This window comes from Cupressus sempervirens, chromosome 8 (genome assembly GCF_028749045.1).
Source record: "Cupressus sempervirens isolate cs-2001-9-10 chromosome 8, ASM2874904v1, whole genome shotgun sequence".
NCBI classification, from domain to species: Eukaryota; Viridiplantae; Streptophyta; class Pinopsida; order Cupressales; family Cupressaceae; genus Cupressus; species Cupressus sempervirens.
In genome coordinates, this window is record NC_143125.1 from 844,097,686 (window position 1) to 844,115,255 (window position 17,570).

Genomic DNA, 17,570 nt, shown 5'->3' on the forward strand with positions numbered 1-17,570 from the left:
ATTGGGTATGTACTATGTTACTATGTTGAATATTTAGTGGTTCTGGTTTGTGATTCAATTTTGCTACATTCAACTATTTCAATTTGGTATGTTACATTGAAACATCATTTCATGTTTTATATGTTTAGTATACAAGATCCCCCTGCCCCACTGCCATCCCCGAGTTGTCCCCCTGCCATCTTTAAATTGAGATCCTTTGTTCCCCTATGCCAAAAACTTGCTCCACCATCTCAACATACCCCAACGCTAGTGTTAAATTGCTGAAAATTGAACCTTGCCTTGAACAGAAGTTGAACTATATTGAGACCAAGTTGTTAGCCATCGTGTTTTGTGTTGTGTCAAAAGAGTGACCTATTAATGCCTGATACAACCACACGACATATAGAACACATGAGTTAGTTAAACAATGTCGCAAATCTCGAAGGGGAATGTTGGTAGTTAGTCCAACAATCCCCCACTTGGCATTACCCGAGGAGATTCGAACATGTGACCAAGCTCTTATACTACTTGTTAGCCGTTGTGTTTGCCGTTGTGCCAAAAGATCAGCCCTAGTAACACCCAATACTTCCACTAGACATATAGAACACATGAGGCAGTTAAGTCACTTTGCGAGTCCCAAAGGGAAACATTGGCCATTAGTCCATAATAGGTACCTATTCAAACTTCTGCTAGTCTGGAGGCATTTCCAGCGAAATTTATTAATGTCCTACAAGAGACCACAAACAGGTCTAAGGGACTTGAAAGAGTACAAGGCCCTAGCCAGTAGCAGAAACACCAAACGGTGACCATGGAAAAAACAAAAATGGAAAGTGGAAAGACTGAAAAGCAAGAGAGCCTAAGAACTCTCTACAACAAGTAGTAGTCCAAAAACGAAAGATATGGTGTGGGGCACAGGTGTGTGGGGGCCCTAGATCGTGTCACAGAGTTGTAGGAGGTAGGGTGATGCTACTGAGTAAACATTCTGCAAGGTCTCACGGATCTAGTATGCTCCAAGGAAAGGCCAAGTGACCTCTTCGTTCCCTAGGCAGGAGACCCAAGGGTTAGGGAGGTGGTGAGCTAGTCTAAAGTTTGTCTTGATAGGAATTGAAGCTAAAGGATATGATCATGCAACCATGTGGTCTCCTAGATGTGGAGAACAAGGCACTGTTGGTCAATGTAACTAAGGGAGTATAGGCTCTTGTACTCCTTGAACAAGTAGTGAAACCTCCCTTGGGTCTCATAATAAATGGGTCTTCGTCTCGACCTCCCCAAGTGGGCAGAGGTGGTAACTCCTATCCTCTCTATCAATCTAATGGTCAGTCTAAATGTGCAACTAATGGGAGTCCACACAAAAGGATCAAAGGAGATGTGGGGGGCATGAGTCCAACAGTGGGTGAGATAGTGAGGGCGAACAATGATCCCGTCCTGGAGAGCCATATAGTGCTTAGCATAAAAGTCATCCTCGGGCGGAGTTTCCCCAAACGGTTTCTCCACATTGTGATGATATACTGTTTGTACATGTCAGCCCCGACATGCTCATTCAACTCCTGCCATGAATGAAGAAGGTGAACGAGGGCATCCAAAGACAATTAAAAGGGGAGAAAGGCAATCCATCAAGTTGCCAATCAAACCAAGAAGGAAGAGGCCTGGGAAAACCAAAAATGAGCTTTGCCAATAGGACTGGATCTCACAACGGCCTCAAAAGAGCAATAACCGAGGTAATAATATTTGTGGCAACCCTCAAAGGAATCCGAAAGCCCTGAAGCCAATGGAGATACCAAACCAAATCATGGTCCTAGGCCTGAGAGAATGAGCCCCAAACTCGGTCAAGATGAACTGTGAGGGTTGGATCGATGACATTTGATAATGTTCCGAAGGAGGATTTCGATTCTCTACCCAATCAAACTCTAGGAGAGAGGGCCCTAAATAATAGAACCGTAAAGGACAGACGATCTAACCAAAGAGTCCAGAAGGTACATCTTTGTCATGGTATCATGAAAGTAATGTTTGAAGGACTGTCTCTCTAACATAGCCAAGGAACCAAGCCGCTTATTGACTCGGGCCTGCATGGCAAGTCTCAAGCTGAAGCAGGGCCCAAAAAACTTAATCCCCAAGTAGGTATAGGAGGAAGTAATCTCAATCTCATCCCCCTAAAAATGGAAATGCATGTGCAAAGCCTTCAAGTAGTTGAAGACCATCACCTGGGTCTCACCCAAATTGATGAGAAGTTGTCACGAGGCACAAAAGGAGGCCAACCCATCAAGTAGCCTCTAAAGCCCGTCTACGGAGGAAGCCTAGAGAACTACATTGTCGACAAAGAGTAGAATGAATATCATAAGTTGGTGTAGGTAACAACCATCACTCGGAAGTGAGAAGTCACGGACGAAAGACTCGAGCTCATCAATGTATATACCAAAGAGAGTAGGGGAAGAGGGCACCCTTGCTTCACCCCAATGGTGCTCTGAATGGGGTCCAAGAACCCCTATGGAGTCTTGAACTTGCTAACCACGCTCTCATGCAGCCTCATGATAGCCGTCAGTAAAGCGTTGGAAATCCCACTGTCCCTAAGTCTCTAGAAAAGGGCAATCTAAGGAACAAAATCAAACACTTTGCAAAAGTCAACAAAGCAGCAGTAGACTTTTATCAAGTGGTGGCAATCCTCTGCAATAATAGTCCAAAGTGTCAGGACATGGTCCATAGTCTAAAAATTGGTATGAAAATTGACCTGCCCCTAGCCTAACAGTGTCGACGATCAAACCCTTTGGATAGTGTGTTGTTCAACACATTGGCATAGAGTTTGGTGAATGTGTGCCCAACCATGATGGTCTGTAGTTGGCAAGGTTCAAGACTGACCCAATCTTATGAATCGGATAAATAATATCTTGTGACCAAGAATCGAGAAAGCCAATACACACCACTCTGTTAAAGAGTGTAGTGAGAAGGGGGCTTAGGACAGTAATACCAAGCTTGAAGAGCTCCACCTAAAACCCTTCCTCATCTATTGTCCTATTAATGTTCATGTATCTTACTACCTCACTAATGTTGGAGAATATGAGGTGGAGGGGGGGTTGATCGGGGATCTCATAGAGGGAGGAGGTGTGGGAAAGTAGGGAGTTGTGGTCTAGGGTGGAGGGGAGGAGGTAAACAAGGGAAAAAGGTACACTAGAAAAGCTATGAAGACTACAAAAGACAAGCATTGATGGATCTACATTGCATCATGATGAACATCCACTTCTATAGCAAAGAAAGCAGCAGTAGTCAATTCTCAGCTGGGCAAACATGGGGTAAATGGTGAAGAAGGCCAAGCATACCAAGCAATGAAAGGGTTTGTAGTCCTCGTTGAACCACTAATTCATGGGGAAAATTCCTATGTTTGTGACTGTAGGAAAGGGAGGAGGTATGCTAGGGTGTGTAAAGGAGGGTGGATGCCCACAACGTGGTAGGTAGCGAAACAAACATAGAGGGAGCGTCCTTAGAATTGATGAAGAAATCCTATGGGAGGAGTCGTTTGAGGTGATGGACGAAGAGGTTTCAATCACTCTTAGCAAAACAAAGGAGGTGTCGTGGAGGGGGCCAATATAGGGAAGGGGGTGAGGGATGGGTGGAAGGAGAGAGGGAGACCCTAAAGGAGAGGTTGAGGAGGGCGTGATCAGCCAGAGGAAGGCGAGAGACAATGAAGCGACTAATGAAGGGGATGAGGGAAGCACAGGAAAGAGCATAGTCAACTACACTCACACCACTACAGTAAGGCTAGCAGATGAAAAGATCAGAACTAGGAAAGGAGAGCTCGTTCACGATCACCAAGTTAAAAGTCTCGCAAAACTGTAATAGATGGTTGTCGAATCTAGTGAGTGTTAGGAATAAGGTGTGTCAACCTTGGATAATTCCTATTCTTATTATTTGTTTTGTAAATGTATTTTTTGCAAATAATGTAATTAAGGGTGAGTGTACATGTCTAGTTGGCATGTTGATGTGTCACTCCACTTGCATGTGTCGGCATCTTGAATTGTGTGTAAGGAGATCATGACTGAAACGGTTATGACGGATTCCTATGATGCGTAAGAGCTATCTTTGGAAGATTTGATGATGGGTGAAGATGCTAAGACATGTGGCAATTGATCATCGAGTACTGTACACTCGAGTCTCCCTCTAGTGCCTCGGAAATTTTTTTGGGTTCCTACTTTTTCGAAGAATGGTAAAACCCTAATACGGTTGTTCTTTGGAAGTTACCCTAAAAATGGAAAGCGCATTATATAAGCACTTTTAGGGTTGTAGATAGGAGAGTGAATAGTTTATTGTTGGTTGCTACTGGATAAGTCTTCCATGTCCTGAAAGAGCTTGCACTGCAAGTGTGTTGTAACCTTTAAGTTGAAGATAATACATTGTGCAGGTTTTGGAGGGGTGGGGTAGTTTTACCAAAAGGTTTTTCCCACCAGCATATCTTTGTGTTTATGTATTTTCTTTCTCTATCTATTTTTTGTATTCATGATTGATTGCAATATCATTGTTTACATAATATCAAATCTGAAATTGTAAGGATTTAAAAAGAATTTGCACAATACTCTTTCCTTAGGGGATTAGTGTAGGAAGTCGTTTCCGCACCTAAGTTTCCTTACAGTGAGGAGACCCTAGCAGTCCTCTGGAAATTGTTGCAAGCCTAGTGTTTTCAGATTCAATTTCATCGTACAAGCTGAGTCAGACCCCTTACCATGGAGGGGGGTCTGGTGGTTCTTGGTCCGTGCGTTGAAGTCCCCTAGAATGATGATTTCACCCAAGGAAGAAAATCTAGTGTTGTTCTAATGGAGGTCCTCAAAAGGATCACCACTGTCAGAATTGTGAACATAATAGTACGAGGAAGTTGGCAGGAAATAACACACCACGATAAAGATGTCTTTGCAATATGACGTCACTCGACCAATGTGGATCCACATGAATCTAGCCGAATTGTCAGAATTAGCATCGAAACCATGTTGAATAGGCTACATCTGATCAAGCATGCAACCCTAGCAGATCCCCTTTTTTTGAAAAAATATTTGTGGTCATTTCCATAGCCTAGAGATATAGAGAACAAATAAAATAGTGTTTAAACCATAAAGTTCAGATAATTAGATTTTTGTTGTTATATTCAAATAATTGATTCAATTGCATTGCACACAACATACTTTGTAGTTCATGAATGATAGCTAGATGGTTATAGTTGACTAGATTTCAATAATGATATTAGCTTGTACAAAAGTCAATGTATACTAAGTACTACGTTCTAAAAAAATCAAAAATAGCCAATGACTCTTTGTTACTACCATTAGAACTATGCTAGACGGATGCAAGTTCTAATAATGTGTTACCTAAGGATTTGAAACCCTAAGTATTCACTCTTCACTCAACAATATGGGAAATTAGCAACTTTTTAAAATTACAAATTATTTTGCATTTATATTATATTTATTTAATTCTTCAAAGAATTAAATCTTATTCAATTTAAATGCAAAATAGTATATTATTGAACCATTTGTAGGTCACACTATTTTCTCATATAATTAATTCTACAAAGAATTCATTATCATTATTGTAATGTAAAAATAAGTAAATTGGTTGAATTAATGGGAGTAGAATAAATTGGAAAAAGAAATTTGAAATAATTAATTCTTTAAAAAGAATTAATTATTGTTGTAATTTGAGACATTTGTGGGAAAATTTTTATGGGAAGAATTATTGGAAAAATAAAATTTAGGAAGTTACGGAAAGTTCGGAAATACTTGGATGGGAATTCATTAAAAAGGGAAAGTTCTATTGTAACTTGGGTTCTCTTTTCCATACGCATGTGCATTTCTCAGGAAAATGAAAGGCAATTTTATGTTTCAAATTTGTAACAGAGAAAGGAAAGAAGGGGATTGTATTTAACTTGCAAAGTTGTTTATGGTGTAAGGACAAAATGATCATGTGGTTGTTTTGTTTACATATTTAGAATGGAGAGAAATTCATTTTTAGATCTTCTGGTTTGAATTTATATTTGTCTGGTTGGAAGTGATCTTGTGGTTACTCTAGTACCACTTTTCCATATAACCACAGTATGTATAGAGCGTTAGTGGGATCTGTTAACAATGTTTGGATCATTACAAGATTGGACACCAATGAATTTATAGAATTTCTTCCTATGGGTGCTAATGGTTGGGTAGCTTAGTGTCGGGTTTACTTAACATATTTGGTTGATAAGAAAGTTTTTTTGACTGCCAAACAGGCTGGGGATCAGTCTTGATAAGAACGTATTCGCACTAGTTTTGGTGGATTTTAATATGTGAAATGATGATTCCACCGAAAACAAGCTCAATGGAAAACTTCCTACCATATTTGTGTTGTTATGAATATGATTTCCCTTTGTAGAACATAAATTTTGCTAGTCAGCCATGGATTTTAAAGATATAAACTATGATGCTTTAACTCATGCCATATGCCCTTATCTACAATTATAGTGCACGACGAAGGGTGCCAGTTATGTGCCTAATCATGGCTCACATATGTTCTACACAATCATTTTAGCTCGCATACGTTGCGCATGGACTATTCTATTACAAATTTGATAGGTGGATATGGATAATCATTGTTGGTCCAAGCTTCAGAGGATCCAAGTTCATTCTCAGCTTACCTTTGAAAATTTCGAGGCAATTCATTTTCCAGTATTGATTTCGTTAAATCTTTTGGTTTGATGAAGCGATGCAAATCGTTGGCAGGGACGAAGGCAGATACTGTCGAGCATGTGGATGTAATCTGCGAAGACATTGAGGGTTCCTGTTCTGTAGAAGTCCACAAAAGCAACATGGTAGATCGAGGGGCACAATGTTAAATTAAATAAAACATAATGACTGACATGGCCTACAGAAAATGCTTCCAGTTGAATTCAAATTGCAGTCTGAAATGCTTTGGCAAACATGTATGTACATTGTGAAATCAAAGGCAGGGGAGTATAAATCAAATAGTGCAAAGGGTATGAGTGCTATTTTTGTTATGTGTCAGCTAGAAAGATCAATGTACAAGTCCACAGCAATCATTGGTTGTCTCGACAATTCAGCGCCATTCCTCCAATCTTTTTATGATTCCATTTAGGCCATCTAGTTGAAATGAATGCTTCAGATTTGAGTCTCATTCATGCTGGGGGCATACATTTCCTAATGAAAATAGAAGGTTTTCAAAGGTATCAGCACATCTTAGGACCAGCCACAAACCTCCGCATCATCTTTTGCGTAAAAAAAATACCTTTAAAAAAAAGGTTTTAGTTGATGATTTGCCCCCAGTGCAATTGAAAGAACAAATGTATGGATAAACGTGTCACATCATGGAATGCAATGACAGAGAAAATGATGCAATAGACCAAAGATGAATGAGGGCAACAGGCTTGTGATTAGCATTGGGAAGGATTTATTTTTTATTTCTAAGGAGTGAAAGATGTTGACATGAGGTTCCACGAGATGTGTAATACCTCTTGGCATAGATAACAAAGCATTTGAATAATAAAAAGAAGACCACTAGCTGGTTCATCAAGCTGCTACATCGATCAGTTGTAAGTCTACAACCAGTGATAAGTGCCGGTACCTAATCATTGACATGCAGTTTCCAAATGGGTAGTTGCGGAATTGAATCCCAATGGTGCAACTTTCTAGGAATACGTTGTTTAAAAGATTATCAAAATGGAAGGGCCAATGCATCATTTGGAAATGCTACGGATAATTTTTGAAATCTCAATCTTCTAGAGTTGAAGAGAAAAAAATTCATTATTAATTTATCACCTTCATGGTTGACAGTAGACTAAACCGATATCAACCTCTACTGCCAGTTACAAAAAGACATCGCAAGACAATATAAGCAGAAAGGATAAAGTCTGAGGAGGATGACAAGCTATATAGATAATGGATGCCCGCAATAGAAACTCTTGATGATAATATTACAAGCAAAGTGGTGCAAGAGAATGAAATTGTAGAGCAGATCTCTCATCAGAGGATCTTGATATTTGATTCGATATGGCATTCCAATGGATAAACACCAAAAAACATTGGTGCCCAAAGTAGTAATTTCTTGTGATCAAGTTAGTATGTTATGTTCTAAAGGTTGAGTAACTGGGTTGCTGTCTACTGTTCTAACTATAAACAATTCGTTTTTATCTATAAAGCTCAGTGAAAGTTTTCATGGTTGCAGCACGTGAAGCAGTTTAGTGAGAATCAGTAAAATGATGAATTTGAAGTTGAATTTTAGAGTGCCACTCTGAATGAATTGAAGACTCAAGGTGAGGGCAATGTCCTTGGAGACATTGAAAATTTGTAAAGCATTCCTCGGGTCTATTGAATCCTTCATGTTTTGGAGCCATTAAATGAGTTTAGTCTTCTCAACCAGTCAGTGATAGCATAAGAGATTGGATGGGCAACAGTAAAAGTAGCTTCATTTGTGTGTGCACAGCTGAAAAATGAGGAATTATTATCTGCAGTTGAATTTTTAGCATGTGAAAAAAGAGAATTGATGCATCATCAAAAAATGGATTATTCTTCATATTTAGACCTAGTTCTTCAGTGATGGTACTCCTTTCTTCAAGAAATTGTGTTCTAATTTGACTTGTGGTAGATGTGGGCACGTACTCAAGGTGAAAATGAAGATTCAGAGGCAAATAGCAAGGAGAAAAACCTTGTAGGTTTCAGAGCTCATTACATTGTATGCAGATTATGAAGTTGTCACTAAATTTGGCTGCATTGACCTTTTGGATATAATTTGCACATTTTGATAATGGAAAGTATATGAGAAGTGACCAGGGTTATTTTATTGCAATGGTACAAGTTCATGTTGATTAGTGACTCTACAACCCAATGGATAAAGCACTGGACAACAGCTAAAGATTCTGGAGTTCTCTGCATCCTGGCATAGAATGCAGCCCCCAATCAGAGCCACTGTTACCTAAGGTTTTGAAACCCTAAGTATCCACTCTTCACTCAACAATATGGGAAATTAGCAACTTAAAAAATTTACAAATTATTTTGCGTTTATATTATATTTAATTCTTTAAAGAATTAAAATTTATTCCATTTAAATGCAAAATAATTAAATATTAAACCATCTGTAGGTCACACTAATTTCTCATATAATTAATTCTACAAGTAATTAATTAAGAGATCAAATTTCCACAATCCATTGAAATTATTGGTCTGATTTCTGGATTAGATTGTGTTCACTTTTACCATCAACGTTTCGAATCATACTACATGATTCAACATCAAGATGAGAGAGCATGAGATGCAAAACCAAGTGAGCTGCAGATAGGGACTAGTACAAAAGGTAAAGGACTGAGGGATAAGGTGTACACGCATCCCAAGGGTTGAAAGGGGCAAGAAATAAAATAACAACCAAAAATAAAACAAGAGGTTTCTTGCCCCTTTCAACCCTTGGGATGCGTGTACACCTTCTTCCCTCAGTCCTTTATCTTTTGTACTAGTCCCTATTTGCAGCTCACTTGGTTTTGCATCTCATGCTCTCTCATCCTGATGATGACTCATGTAGTATGATTCGAAACATTGATGGTAAAAGGTGAACACAATCTAATCCAGAAATCAGACCAATCATAAGTAATTAATTATCAATATTGTAATGTGAAAATAAGTAAATTGGGTGGATAAATTGGGGGAAAAAATTTGAAATAATTAATTCTTTAAAAAGAATTAATTAATGTTGTAATTTGAGACATTTGTGGGAAAATTTGTTAGGGAAGAATTATTAGAAAAATAAATTTTAGGAAGTTACAGGTTGTTAGGAACTTACTTTGGTGGAAATTCATTAGAAAGGGAAAATTTTATTGTAACAAGGATTCTTCTCTTTATCATATGCCTGTGCATTTCTCAAGAAAACGTAAGGCAATTTTAGGGTTCAAATTTGTAATAGAGAAAGGAAAGAAGGGGATTGTATTTAACTTGCAAACTTGTTTATGTTGCAAGGACAAAATGATCATGTGGTTGTTTTGTTTACATAGTTAGAATGGATAGAAATTTATTTTTAGATCTTTTGGTTTGAATTTATATTTCTCTAGTTGGAAGTGATCTTGTGGTTACTCTAGTCAAATTGAAATATTATCTTGCTCTCATTTATCAAGGATTTTGTGTGTCATGAAATTGTATGGTTTTATGTACCAAAATATGCTAAGGTGTATTATATTGTCGAAGGGGTTTAGCTTGGTTGAAGCAATGAATTCTCATTGTGGACACCCTAATTCAAATCCCAAGAGGGACGTCTTTGTGGAATTCTAAATTGTGACTCTTGATCTTCTATTGGTTGTATTTGTCGTCGGTAAATATTGTGTAGCCAACGGGATGTATGTCATTGGTAAATACTATGTAGCCAATGGCCCCTTCAGGAAGGTTCTTCGGAAAGTATATATACACCCTCCAGGATCATTGTAATTATCATCGTCATAAGCATAATGTAATGTCTTTGCCATATGTGAATAGTAAACGGAGTATTGTTGTTCTTGTTCATTGTTTGTATGCATTAATCTAATTACCCCATGCGGTAAACGTTTGGCGCCGTTGCCCGATGGACCTAGAACGAAGGAGGAATGAAGACTAATACCAAATCAGCTTAACAAGGATAGAAATAAGATAAAGGGAAAGGATGGAATACGCACTGCGCAAGGAAATTTAATTTTGGCACAACAGGCCGAGCACAGATGGAAGTTTCAACAGATTGCTGATGGACACCGAAGCACCGAGGAATTGTTGAAGGAAACTCGACAACGGGTGGAATTGGTGGAAGAAGCAAGGGAGGAATTTTTGAACCTGTATTTGCCCAGGGAAGAGAATCCAGACGGAAGGGAATTAAGTCGCACGGCTCGGAGTGCTGAGGGAGCACGAGCGTGGAGTGAACTCTTTATCCGTGATACACTTCTGGAATGAACAAGTTCACTTAACAAAGACCCTTCTTCACCAAACAACACAGTTATTAGGAATAAGATGACTGCTCGAAACAGCGTCAGTGTCGGAGTGCAGAGCGTTGGTGTCAGAATACAAAGCGTTGGTGTCGAAATACAAAGCATTGGTATCGGAGAGCAGAGCGTTAGTGTTGGAATACAAAGTATTGGTGTCGAAGTGTAGAACCAGCCGGATGTACAGACAACACCGCAAAACATAGCATTTGAAGGGTTGAATGGGCTGGAATGCAGGAAATGGTGGAATGAAAATTCTGATGACCACCTCGTCAAAGCAAGCATACGGAAGGCACAGGTAGAGTGGGCAATCCGGACGCTAGTTTTTTGTATCTGAGATTTCGAAGGTGTGTTGCTTATTATGATTGAGGCATATGACAGGCACTCTCGGAAAAGTACAGTTTCGTACTTAGGATACGGCATAGTGGTATCATTTTGGCCAGCTGACTTTACCAAGGTATTCGGCATACCAGGAACGGCACAAGGAGGAAAGAAAATTGACAGTAAGCCAAGAAAGATGGACAAGGAGAGGAAATTGAAGCTAGTGGAATTAGTGTGCAAGGATCAGGTACAGCAGCAGAAAGATGCCCTTACTAAGACCTTGAGGAGTAGAGGGTTGGGGAAATATGACATTAGAGAAGGCCATTGGAGGTGTCTCATGGACGTGATAAAAAGTAGACTTACAAGGTCTAGTAGGGCGTCAGATATCTCATTTCCGTTGGTCAGTATGATGAATGGACTCATGAATGGGAGGCTTTATGACTGGGCTTCTCTATTGGCCACACGCATGGATGAGTTCATGACTTTGCAGCATAAAACATTTTACATGTCGCACTATGCCATCAGACTCTTTCTGGAGGCAACTACGAGGACAATACCCCAAGAAAAGTTGGAAATTCAGCCAAGTCCAATAGCACCTGGCAAGCCTCTGATAATGCAATGGAGGCAGTAAGACTCACCTGGAGGGCAAAAAGGTGTTGGCCAGAAGAGGGTACGGCAAGAGATGGAGGAATCAGGTAACATGGATAGGGGCCGCTAGTATACATCTTGTGAGGAGGACGAATCAGAGGATATGGAGGAGGTGGAGCAGGATGAGGAGGAAGATGATGAGGAAGTTGCGGTGATTTCAGCAACCCCACTTCGCTTTCCACAGCAGTTGACGGCTGCTCCAGTAACAACTACGCCATCATTTTCAGCTCCACATATGCACACTATGGCAGATGTTCACAATCTAGGTTTCAGAAAGTTTAGGCATCTAGTGGTGATGACCCCAGTCACCCTGAACCCCAGATCACGAACAACAACAAGATCAATTTCACATTCAATGACTGACCAACCTTCAGTAAGCCAAAAGACATCATTACTAGCGGACACACCTACGGGAATGCAACCTTAGCCAGCAGTTCAGGAATCGACCTCCATACCTCAGGAGCAGGATCACTTTAGTCAGTAGCAGTAAGTCTTCCTCAGCCACATCCAGTAGCAGAGTTGACAGCCACAGCAGGAGGAGATGCTCAAGGAAGGGCACAAGACCAGGTCTGATTAGAGGTGATTGGGACGGATGCAGTAGTCACGATAGCCAACACACTATTGGATGATGTAGCGGATCAGGGTACTAATTTGAGCATGCTGGAAGTTGAACACTAGGTGCCAGCAGCCGCACAGATTAGCTCAGCAAGCCGGGCGAGTGAGTATCTGAGACGGCGACTACTTGCTCCTATTACCAGAGGTCCTTCCATTCAGTCTCCCATGTGAGAGGATCTTCAGCTAGAGGTGAGTTGGTCGAATAGTGAGGTTGTCGAGGTCCCCACCTCACCAGAAGCAGGAGATCAAAGTGTAGCGACACCAAAAAAAGCAGACAGAAGGGTACAGACGTAGCATCCTATACCTGTAGTGGAGGAAAAGGATAAGGATATCCATTCATGCCTTAGTGACATCACTGAGAGAAGCAAGTTCTTGGCAAAGTTGGTGCTCATGGAGAGACGACGGGCAGAGGCTTGGCAAGAAGCTCAAAGGCTGCAGAGCAAGCTCGGGAGGAGATGGCCGATTGACTTGTCACCAAGCAGATTGCATGGGAAACAAAGCGGCAACATTGTTAGCACCACTGGAGGAAATTAGACGAGGGAAGCAAGAGGCCGATCAGCAAATTGCAGCAGCATTATAGGAGAAAGAAGCAACAAAGGAAGCTCATGATTAGAAAAAGCTAAATGCCATGAGGTCACATTGATGCTGAAGGAGATAGTAGAGGAGAACTCCTAGATCAGCTCTGATTTAAAGGTTCGGACGAAGCAAGTGTATCAGCTACTACATAGCCGGTCTACATACTCAGAGACACAGCCTTCTAGTTCATGACGTTTATGAAGGAATGTAATTAGTTATTTTGAGTTTTGTTGTGTTTTCATCTAGAGATGACTTTTCTTTTTGGGGGGGATGATGTTGTCAGTAAATATTGTGTAGCCGACGGGATGTATGTTGTCGGTAAATGCTATGTAGCCGACGGCCCCTTCGGAAAGTATATATACACCCTCTAGGATCATTGTAATTATCATCATCATAAGCATAATGTAGTGTCTTTGCATATGCAAATAATAAACAGAGTATTGCTGTTCTTGTTCATTGTCTGTATGCATTAATCTAATTACCCCATGCAATAAACAGTATTTGTCTCATTGTAAAAAGTGGATTCTAAGTTGTGACTCTTGGTCTTCCAATTGTTGTTTCTAGTGTGATTGCTTGTAAGGAGCTTGAATAAGTTGTAATTGTTGCTCTTAAGCAACACCCGATTTGTAAACGATCTTAATATAAAACGTGTATTATATCTCCATTTTATTTCTATGGGAGATTATTTAAATGGCCTACGTATCATATATTGAGTTTCATCCCTAAATCATTTTAATTAATTATCACATTCATTCTATATTTATAGGTAAATGTTAATGTGTCTTCTTTACCTTCTGGTTAAAGGTATAATCAATAGTTTAATTCATTGAAAACACGGAGAAGGGAGTTGTACCTTCATGTCAAAATTCAGAGAGCACTTGGCATAATAAATGCAAGTGACTCAATTGTCGGTTTCAGAGTTTGTCTTTCAATTTGGGCATGTAGGAGTTATTTGTGAAGGATTTTGGAAGGAGACAAATCTATTTACTAACATAACAAAGCACCTAGTTCAAAGCCTCTACTAAGACACTTAGCATCATGACTATCCAATTTAATCTCTAGGATCTCAAAATCGTCATGCACATACGAACACCATAAAAAAGTATTTTAATTCCTCAAAAATTGATTTCATAGTTTTACCCCCTCTATTTGTAAACAACTCTTGGAGTTCATGCCAAGACAAAGACTTAACTTGCCTACAGAAGGTTCACTGCTTCCTTTGAATAAACTTGGTCCACAAGATCCACACATGCTTATTCTAAAAGATCTTTGACAATCTTGTGATGCAAGAGCATCTTGGGTGTAATGGCAATCTTCCATCACCCAAAATCTATTTCTATTTCCAATTTATGTGTTTTTAATAAGGGTTATTCCTGTACAGAGTTGCTATTTGTGGGGGTTTGCTAGTTTTAGTAAGTTAGTATTATGTGCTCAGATTGTTCTAATCTCATATATGGAGGTTCATCTTTGACATATCAGTCTGTTGGATGAGTTTTATTTCATATCATATGTATTGGTGCAATTATTGCAGATTTTTGGTATGAATTTTGGCTATGCAAACTTCAAGTCCAGTGATGAAGGCCTAAATGGCTTTGAAACGAGGTCAATGGTTTGCTAGTTATGGTCTCCAAAAGTGGACCCATCCAAAAATGTAATTTGTAAATTCTCTTGAGTCGATCATATGTAATCAAGTGTAATGGAATAATATAATATGAGGTTGGTCCATTGACTTCTAGAACCATCAGTTCTATGTCTGTCCATAGTTGGAAAAATAAAGTGTTGGTCACTCTAGAAATTAGATCTGAAAACCTTCAAAGTCAGCACTGAACAAAATAAAAACTAAGCCCAATTCCTGTAGGCTGGCAGGAAACCACTCTGATACCACTGTAAAAACACTATGTATGCTCTAATAGATATTTCAGTGTCAATTGAACAATGTTGCTAGGTTTCTTGTTTTTATTAGAATTAATTTTTAGAATACATTAAAAGTGCAAGAGGAATGCTAACAACCATAGTTCTAAGAATCAAATGAATCGTCGATTCAGTGATTAGATTCATGGATGGCGATTTTTTTGGGGTCGGGAATTGCCATCGCCGATTTCATTAGGTGAATTGCCCGAATCGCATGAATCGGCAATTCACCCAAAAAATTACCTAAATCGCCTTAAAAAATCGCCAAGAAATCAGCTGCGGCCAGAAAAGTATGGACTTGCAAATTTAAAAAAAAATTGTTTTTTTTACTTTCTTTTTGACCTATTCTCTTTGTTATAACCCTAAAGGGCCTTCTATTTGTTAAGCATGAGTAGAAGAGAGGAAAAGTGAGAGAGAATAAGAGAAAAGAAAAGCCATAGGTTTCCAACCGGCAAGAAGGAAGAGCACCAAAGAGATCAGCAGTCCATTTGGGGAGGCTATCAATTGCATTGGGAGCATTAAGGAGTCAATATCAACACTCAACTCATTTGCAAGAGGTAAGTGCTGATTTGTTTTTTGCATGTTAGTGTATTATGCATTTTTTGTTAAATTTTTATAGTTTTCAAGATTTTTAGTTTAAATCTTGAATGTTCTTTATTTTTACTAAATTGCAAACTAGGGTTTGTTGTTTTGTAACTTTTATTAGCTTCAAACTTTGATATTTTATATGAATTTTTTTATTGCAGCAGCCCTTTGCTTTCATTTTTCGCAAATTCGCAATAGGTAAAAAAGATGAATGTTGGAAATATAACAAAGAGTTTCCTGGAAGAACCAAATATCAAACAAAATGTATGTTTTGTAAAGAAAAAATAACTTTTGGAGATATTTATAGATTGGAATACCACATTGCTGCTATACCTGGACACGATGTTACAATTTGCACTCACCAAACTGTTGAGGCAAAATGCACTTGTTTAATGGCATTAGAAAAAATTGAAAAAGACAAAGCGAATAGGAAAATGCAACTTGAAGGGTTAAGGGATATTGGCTCCCATGTTCCCGCATCTGCAGCCGCATCTACATCTACATCTGCATCAGCTTCCGCATCCATAGGTTGTGTTGGAGAGTGTTCTTCTAGGCCTCCTTTTCATCCTAGTTTTACTGCTCGTGCTAGTGCTAGTGCTAGTCGGTCACATACTGAGACAGAGTCCTACACCAACCTATTACAGCCTAGAGTGCGGAAAAACAAAATGGATAGTTATTTTGTGCCCCGCACCACTCTTGGTTCCCAACCCACGCTTGAGGGCATGGGTTTGAACAAGTAGATTCATGATGCTGCTAGAAAGGAGATATGCAAATTTTGGTACTTTTGCAACATTCCATTTGTTGCAGCCAGGTAATTGATTCTTTTTTCTTTGTTTTCTTTAAAGTTAAAATTAAAAGTAAAAATAAAACTTTAATTATATCTACTTGTTTTATGATTTGAGTCTTTGACATCTAAATTTTTATTTGTGATAGGGCTCCTTATTGGCAGAACATGATAGATGCAGTTGCTATTTGTGGTCCGAGGTTTAAAGCCCCAACTGAGGCTGAGTTGAGTAGATACCTCTTGGATGAGATGGTAGAGGACATGAGGATTGAGCTTGAGGAGAACCGAAAGGAGTGGATTGCAAAGGGTTGCACCATCATGACCGATGGTTGGACAGATAGGAGGAATAGAACACTCCTCAATTTTCTTGTATCCTATGGAGGTGATTGATCATTCTACTTTCCTACATACATAATTGTAAATTTTGATTTGTTGAATGTTAATTTGTTGATGATCCATTTAACATTATAATTCATTGTTTTGTTACTTGTAGGATATACCATGCTCATCAAATCCATTGATGCTTCCACACATGTAAAAAATGCCACATACTTATGTGAGGCTATTGAGGAAGTCATAGCAGAGGTGGGGGAACAAAATGTGATCCAAGTGGTGATGGATAATGCAGCAAGTTATGTTGTTGTTGGTAAACTTTTAACTTTTCAAGTTTTGAAAATAAATTTATTTGAATTTTGAACTTTTTCTAATTCTAAGTTTCCTAAGTTCTAAGTTCTAACTTCTAACATGTTTGAAATTTGATTTCTAATTTACTTAAAATTGTTGTAGGTAAACTTTTGATGGAGAGGCATCCCACCACATTTTGGTCCCCTCTTGCGACACACTGCATTGACCTCATGTTGGAGGAAATTGGCGAACTTGAGTTTGTCAAGTCATGTGTGGAAAGGGCAAAAAACATATGCAAGTTCATTTATAATCATTCATTTGTCCTTAGCACAATGAGGAAGTACACAGGAGGCAAGGAGTTAGCTCGCCCAGGTATCACGAGGTTTGCCTCGAATTTCATCACCTTGCAGTCCTTGTTGACATCAAGGGATGATTTGAGGAGCATGTTTGTTGGGCGGGAGTTGATTTCCTCTTCCTATGCTACAACCACTGCAGGGATAGATGTGGTGGATTGCATATTTGATGAGGATGGTTTTTGGAAACCCGCTAGAGAAATCCTTAAGGTAAACTTATTGCAAT

General features: G+C 39.2%; 1 protein-coding gene across 2 annotated transcripts in view; it reads left to right on the top strand.

The window, feature by feature from the left end:
* The window catches only part of LOC149545051 (RNA helicase, ATP-dependent, SK12/DOB1 protein), a 343,786-nt gene that overhangs the window by 309,538 nt on the left and 16,678 nt on the right, over positions 1–17,570 (top strand). The window contains exons 23-25 of one of the 2 annotated variants that reach the window (XM_089795557.1): positions 16,517–16,749; positions 16,861–17,013; positions 17,154–17,554. The exons of the other annotated variant lie outside the window; for it this stretch is intronic. Coding sequence (XP_089651683.1) covers positions 16,517–16,749; positions 16,861–17,013; positions 17,154–17,554 — 787 coding nt within the window. The remainder of the gene's footprint in view (positions 1–16,516; positions 16,750–16,860; positions 17,014–17,153; positions 17,555–17,570) is intronic. 2 annotated transcript variants of the gene reach the window in all.